The 7048-nt window shown below is 65.7% G+C and overlaps 1 protein-coding gene across 2 annotated transcripts; it reads right to left on the minus strand.

Moving 5' to 3' along the window:
• Positions 1 to 989: 989 nt before the first annotated feature.
• On the minus strand, positions 990 to 6941 carry PEX19 (peroxisomal biogenesis factor 19). 2 transcript variants are annotated; one of them, XM_053967060.1, is made up of 8 exons: positions 6832 to 6941; positions 5698 to 5777; positions 5465 to 5609; positions 4587 to 4672; positions 4331 to 4489; positions 3160 to 3336; positions 2066 to 2110; positions 990 to 1237 (listed from the first exon to the last, which is right to left on the minus strand). In XM_053967060.1, the coding sequence occupies exons 1-8, from the start codon at positions 6890 to 6892 to the stop codon at positions 1175 to 1177; spliced, it is 816 nt and encodes a 271-aa protein (XP_053823035.1). In that variant the 5' UTR covers positions 6893 to 6941; the 3' UTR covers positions 990 to 1174. The 2 variants fall into 2 exon arrangements, with proteins under 2 accessions (XP_053823035.1, XP_053823034.1); XM_053967059.1 differs by having other exon boundaries at positions 5465 to 5630.
• Positions 6942 to 7048: the final 107 nt, after the last annotated feature.

Consider the following 7048-nt stretch of genomic DNA (forward strand, 5'->3'; position numbering starts at 1 on the left):
CTATAGGGCCCCCCATCTCTGTGGGGTCCCCAATGTCCCTACAGGCCCCGCCATGTCCCCGTAGGGTCCCCGTGTCCCTACAGGCCCCTCAATGTCCCTATAAGCCCCCCAGTATCCCTACAGGCCCCCCGTGTCCCTGTAGGGTCCCCAATGTCCCTATAGCCCCCCCAATGTCCCCATAGGGTCCCCGTGTCCCTATAGCCCCCCCAATGTCCCCGTAGGGTCCCCAATGTCCCTATAGCCCCCCCAATGTCCCCATAGAGTCCCCGTGTCCCCATAGGGTCCCCAATGTCCCCATAGGGTCCCCAATGTCCCTATAGCCCCCCCAATGTCCCCATAGAGTCCCCGTGTCCCCATAGGGTCCCCAATGTCCCCATAGGGTCCCCAATGTCCCTATAGCCCCCCCAATGTCCCCCTAGGGTCCCAATGTCCCTATAGCCCCCCCAATGTCCCTATAGGGCCCCCCAATGTCCCCATAGGGTCCCCGTGTCCCTATAGCCCCCCCAATGTCCCTATAGCCCCCCCAATGTCCCCATAGGGTCCCCAATGTCCCTATAGCCCCCCCAATGTCCCCATAGGGTCCCCAATGTCCCCATAGGGTCCCCAATGTCCCTATAGCCCCCCCAATGTCCCCATAGGGTCCCCAATGTCCCCATAGGGTCCCCAATGTCCCTATAGCCCCCCCAATGTCCCCATAGGGTCCCCAATGTCCCTATAGCCCCCCCAATGTCCCTATAGCCCCCCCAATGTCCCCATAGGGTCCCCAATGTCCCTATAGCCCCCCCAATGTCCCCGTAGGGTCCCCCAATGTCCCTATAGCCCCCCCAATGTCCCCATAGGGTCCCCAATGTCCCTATAGCCCCCCCAATGTCCCTATAGGGTCCCCAATGTCCCCATAGGGTCCCCAATGTCCCTATAGCCCCCCCAATGTCCCTATAGCCCCCCCAATGTCCCCGTAGGGTCCCCGTGTCCCCACTGCAGCGCAGCCGTTCCCGTCACCAGCTCTTTATTGGGGTCACCGGGGTGAGGGGGGGACCCCTCCCCATCCGGGGGGGTCCCTGCGCCCCCCACCCCCAAAAACCCCAAAGTTGGGGTGCGGGGGGGAGGTCCCAACCCCGCCGGGCTCCTCTTCGCCCTGGTGTAGGGCCGGCCGGGGGGGGACCCCAAAAGTGCCCTACATGAGGCGGCACTGCTCCCCCGAGAGCCCCCCCGGCAGCTCCAGGCTCAGTCCCGGCGGCTGCGGGGGACAGCGGGGTCACCCCACAGCCGGGGCACCCCAAAACGGGGCACCCCAAAGCCATGGGGTCACCCCACAGCCGGGGCACCCCAAAACGGGGGCACCCCAAAGCCATGGGGTCACCCCACAGCTGGGGCACCCCAAATGTATGGGGGCGCCCCAAAACTGGGGCACCCCAAAACTGGGGAACCCCAAAGCTGGGGCACCCCAATTCTGGGGCACCCCACAGCTGGGGCACCCCAAAACGGGGGCACCCCAAAGCTGGGGCACCCCAAATGCATGGAGGCACCCCACAGCTGGGGCACCCCAAAACGGGGGCACCCCACAGCTGGGGCACCCCAAATGCATGGGGGCACCCCACAGCTGGGGCACCCCACAGCTGGGGCACCCCAAAACTGGGGCACCCCAAAACGGGGGCACCCCACAGCTGGGGCACCCCAAATGCATGGGGGCACCCCACAGCTGGGGCACCCCACAGCTGGGGCACCCCAAATGGATGGGGGCATCCCAAAACTGGGGCACCCCAAAGCTGGGGAACCCCAAAGCTGGGGCACCCCAAATCCATGGGGTCACCCCACAGCTGGGGCGCCCCAAAATGGGGACACCCGAAATGTATGGAGGTATCCCAAAGCTGGGGAGCACCCCAAAGCCATGAGGGCACCCCAAATCTATGGGATCACCTCAAATCTACGGGATCACCCTAAATCTTAAGCAGTCACCCCAATTCTATGGGATCACTCCAATTCTATGAGGTCACCCCAAACCCTCTGGGGTCCCCCCGAATCTACAGGACCACCCCAAAGCCTTTGAGTGACCCCAAACACTCACCGTGTCCCCTGCCAGCTCCTTGGGGGGGTGGCCCAGGTCCTGCAGCTGTGAGGGGACACAGAGGGGACACAGGGACATGGGGGGGACAGAGGGACATGGGGGGGACACAGGGACACCTGGGGGACACAGGGACACCTGGGGGGGACACAGGGACAGGGGGGGGGACAGGGACATGGGGGGGACAGAGGGACATGGGGGGGACACAGGGACAGGGGGGGGACAGGGACATGGAGGGACAGAGGGACAGGGGGGGACAGAGGGGACACAGAGGGGACAGAGGGACATGGGGGGGACACAGGGACAGGGGGGGGGACAGGGACATGGGGGGACACAGGGACATGGGGGGGACAGAGGGACATGGGGGGGACAGAGGGACAGGGGGGACAGAGGGACATGGGGGGACAGAGGGACAGGGGGGGACAGAGGGGACACAGAGGGGACAGAGGGACATGGGGGGGACACAGGGACATGGGGGGGGACACAGGGACATGGGGGGGACACAGGGACGGGGGGGGACAGGGACATGGGGGGACACAGGGACATGGGGGGACACAGGGACATGGGGGGGACACAGGGACGGGGGGACACAGGGACGGGGGGACACAGGGACGGGGGGGGACAGGGACATGGGGGGACACAGGGACAGGGGGGGACACAGGGACATGGGGGGGACACAGGGACGGGGGGGGACAGGGACATGGGGGGACAGAGGGACATGGGGGGGGGACAGGGACAGGGGGGGACACAGGGACATGGGGGTGGGACAGAGGGACAGGGGGGGACAGAAGGAGGGGTCAGAGGGGACACGGAGTAGGGGACAGAAGGAGGGGTGACCGAGGGACATGGAGTGGGGTCACAGGGACACGGGGGGACAGAAGGGGGTCTCAGGGGGTCTCAGGGGTCTCGGGGGGTCTCGGGGGGACACGGGGGGTCTCAGGGGGTCTCAGGGGGTCTCAGGGGGCTCAGGGGGACACGGGGGGTCTCAGGGGGTCTCAGGGGGGCTCAGGGGGACACGGGGGGTCTCAGGGGGGTCTCAGGGGGTCTCGGGGGGACACGGGGGGTCTCGGGGGGACACGGGGCCCCTCGGGCCGCACCTGCTGCATCAGGTCCAGCAGGGTCTCGAAGCGCTGGCGGCGCTGCCCCTCGGGCTCCTCCGGCCGCTCCCGCTCCAGCTCCGCGCAGATCCGCAGCATCAGCGCCTGCTGCGCCCCGAAGCGCGCCCGCTGCTCCGGGGACAGCGAGCCCTCGTGCTGCCGCAGCCACTCGGGGTACTGGGGACAGCGGGGGACAGTGGGGGACACCGAGGGGACACTGGGGTCACTGGAGGAGCCCCCAAATCCCAGCCAATCCCAGCCAATCCCAGCCAATCCCAGCCAATCCCAGCCAATCCCAGCCCCGATCCGTGCCCGCTGCTCCGGGGACAGCGAGCCCTCGCTCTGCTGCAGCCACTCCGGGTGCTGGGGACAGCAGGGGACATCGAGGGGACATCGAGGGGACAGTCAGGGGACAGTGGGGTCACTGGAGGAGCCCCCAAATCCCAGCCAATCCCAGCCAATCCCAGCCAATCCCAGCCCCGATCCGCGCCCGCTGCTCCAGGGACAGCGAGCCCTGGTGCTGCCACAGCCACTCTGGGGACAGGCAGGGGACATTGAGGAGGACATCGAGGGGACAGTGGGGGCACTGTAAGAACCCCCAAATCCCCCATGGCACCCCAAATCCCCCATGGCACCCCCAAATCCCCAGCCCCCCCAGCCCCTACTGGGCACAGAACCGCTCCCTCTGCTCCAGGGACAGGGACCCCTCGTGCTGCCACAGCCACTCCTGGCACTGGGGACACGCAGGGGACAGGCAGGCGACACTGCAGGAACCCCCAAATCCCCCATGGCACCCCCAATATCCTGGAGAAAAAGGGGGAAATGTCCCAGTGCGGCCCTGGGGGTGACAGGGACAGACCCCACAAGGGGTCGAGGGCAGAGCATGTCCTTGGACAGTAGGGAATGCACCATGTCCCCCAGGGACCCTCCCCAGGTTTTTTGGGACCCCTCCCAGTTTTTTGGGGTCCCTCCTGGTTTTTGGGGTCCCACCTTCTCGGTGATCTCCTTGAGGGAAGGACAGGGCACATCCTTGGACAGCAGGGACTGCACCATGTTCCCATGACCCCTACTCGTTGTGTCCAAGGGACACCCCCAGTTTTGGGGACACCCCCAGGTTTTTTGGGGTCCCCTCCCGGTTTTTGGGGTCCCCTCCCGGTTTTTGGGGTCCCACCTTCTCGGTGATCTCCTTGAGGGAGGGGTAGAGCACGTCCTTGGAGAGCAGGGACTCCATGATGCTGCGCATGACGGGCAGGACGCCGTCCCCGCCGCCCTCGTCCAGCCCCAGCCCCTCCAGGGCCTTGGCCAGCTCCTCCTCGGAGCCCGGAGAATTCTGCGGGACCCCGGGACCCCCGTGAGCCCCCCGGGACCCCCGGGAGACCCCCGGGAGACCCCTGGGAGCCCCGGGAAGGGCTGGGAGGGAGGAGTACCTGGAGGTCATTGGCGTTCTTGGCCAGCCCGCTCAGGGTCTCCTTGAGGCAGGAGGTGAATTCCTGCTGCGAGGCCGCGTCGCTGCCTGCGGGGTGGGAACGGCGTTGGGATGGGAATGGGAATGGGAATGGGAATGGGGTTGGGAATGGGGATGGGAATGGGAATGGGAATGGGAATGGGGTTGGGAATGGGGAGGGAAACGGGGTTGGGAATGGGGTTGGGAATGGGAATGGGAATGGGGATGGGAATGGGAATGGGAATGGGAATGGGGATGGGGTTGGGAATGGGGATGGGGATGGGAATGGGGATGGGAATGGGGTTGGGGTTGGGATGGGGATGGGGATGGGAATGGGATTGGGAATGGGAATGGGGTTGGGATGGGAATGGGGTTGGGAACGGGAATGGGGTTGGGATGGGGGTGGGATGGGGTTGGGAATGGGGTTGGGAACGGGGTTGGGATGGGAATGGGAATGGGGTTGGTATGGGATTGGGATAGGGTGGGAATGGGTTTGGGATGGGGTTGGGAACAGGGTTGGGATGGGATTGTGATGGGAATGGGAATGGGAATGGGAATGGGAATGGGATGGGGTTGGGATGGGAATGGGGGATAATGGGAATAATGGGGTGTCCCACTGGGGCGTTCTCCCCAGTCCCAAATGGGGGGACAATTCCAGATGGGGTTGGGAATGGTGGATAACGGGAATAATGGGAATAATGGGAATAATGGGAGTAATGGGAATAATGGGGATAATGGGGTGTCCCATGGGGCGCTGTCCCCCACCCCAAGCACTCGCACAGTTCCGGATGGGGCTGTGAACAGGCCAGGACTGCGATGCCTGTTCCGGGCTGGCATCCCCCCCGTGCCCGCCCCACGCACCGACTTTTCCGGCAGCTTCCGAGAGCTTCTGGAACTGCTCGACGAGCTGGGGCTCCTGGCGGGCCAGCTCCTGCATGGCCTCCTGGAACTCGGCGGCCGCCTGCGCCGCCAGCTCGCCCTCGAAGAGCTCCTGGAAGAACCTCTCCTGCGAGGAGAACAGCGAGCCCTGGGCGCGGCGTCAGCGCGGCCCCGGCGCGGCCCAGCGCGCCCCGCGGGGCTTTTGGGGTGCCCACCTTGGCCGAGTCGGGGGGGCAGGAGGAGCTGGGAGGGGCAGGGGGAGCGGGGCGGCTGCGCTCGAAGTCGTCCAGGGCACCTGCGGGGGGGGGTTTGGGGTCAGGGGACCCCGGAAAAGGGGGTGGGAAAAGGGGTGCGGTGCCCCCACAGGGAGGTCACGGGCACCGGCTGGCTGTACGTGAAATGAGTGTGCTAAAACTGCACCCCAAAACTGCACCCCAAAACTGCACCCCAAAACTGCACCCCAATAACCCCCACCCCAATAACCCCCACCCCAAAACTGCACCCCAATAACTGCACCCCAATAACCCCCACCCAAAACTGCACCCCAAAACTGCACCCCAATAAACCCCACCCCAATAACCCCCACCCCAAAACTGCACCCCAAAACTGCACCCCAATAACCCCCACCCCAATAACCCCCACCCCAAAACTGCACCCCAAAACTGCACCCCAATAACCCCCACCCCAATAACCCCCACCCCAAAACTGCACCCCAAAACTGCACCCCAAAACTGCACCCCAATAACCCCCACCCCAATAACCCCCACCCCAAAACTGCACCCCAATAACCCCCACCCCAAAACTGCACCCCAATAACCCCCACCCCAATAACTCAGACCCCAAAACTGCACCCCAAAAACTGCACCCCAAAACTGCACCCCAATAACGCCCACCCCAAAACTGCACCCCAAAACTGCACCCCAATAACCCCCCCAGCCCCTCCCAACCCACCTCACCCCAATAACTCCCGAGCCCCCCCAAGCCAAAACCCCCCTCAGTCCCTCCTGACCCCCCCCTCACCCCAGTGACCCCCAACCCCATTACACCAAACAAACCCTGAACCCCCAAAGCACCAACAACCCCCAGCCCCTCAGGACCCCCCTCACCCCAATAACCCCAGACCCCCCTCACTCCAATAATTCCCAGACCCCCCTCACCCCAATACTTCCCCCGGCCCCTCACGACCCCCGGCCCCCCCCGCTGCCCCCTCACCCCAATGACCCCGGCCCACCTCGCACCCCATGACCCCCATCGCTCCCAACGCCGCGCAGCCCCCGCACCCCAATGACCCCGGTCCCCCCCGGTCCCCCCGGTCCCCCCGGTCCCCCCGGTCCCCCCGGCCCCCTCACTCTCCAGCAGCTCCTCCAGCTCCGCGTCGGGCCCCGGGCCCGGGCCCGGCTCCGCCGCCATCTTGGCCCGCTCCGCCCTCCGCCGCCAGGGGGCGCTGCCGCGGGACACGCCCCTCCCCGCCCCCGGGAGGACACGCCCCCCTCCGCTGGCCCCGCCCCCTGAAAAACACGGAACGGAATGAGAACGGGAACGGGAACGGGAAACGGGAAACGGGAA

This window comes from Vidua chalybeata, chromosome 29 (assembly GCF_026979565.1).
Source record: "Vidua chalybeata isolate OUT-0048 chromosome 29, bVidCha1 merged haplotype, whole genome shotgun sequence".
In the NCBI taxonomy this organism is placed as follows: domain Eukaryota; kingdom Metazoa; phylum Chordata; class Aves; order Passeriformes; family Viduidae; genus Vidua; species Vidua chalybeata.

Excerpts from the sequence above, each read along its gene's own strand:
- PEX19 (XM_053967059.1), bottom strand. The coding sequence starts at position 6,892 with ATGGCGGCGGAGCCGGGCCCGGGCCCGGGGCCCGACGCGGAGCTGGAG. Across the intron at positions 5,778-6,831 it reads GCTGGAGGAGCTGCTGGAGA|GTGCCCTGGACGACTTCGAG; the intron begins GTGAGGGGGCCG and ends CCCCCCCCGCAG. Across the intron at positions 3,337-4,330 it reads TCAAGGAGATCACCGAGAAG|TACCCCGAGTGGCTGCGGCA; the intron begins GTGGGACCCCAA and ends CGCTGTCCCCAG.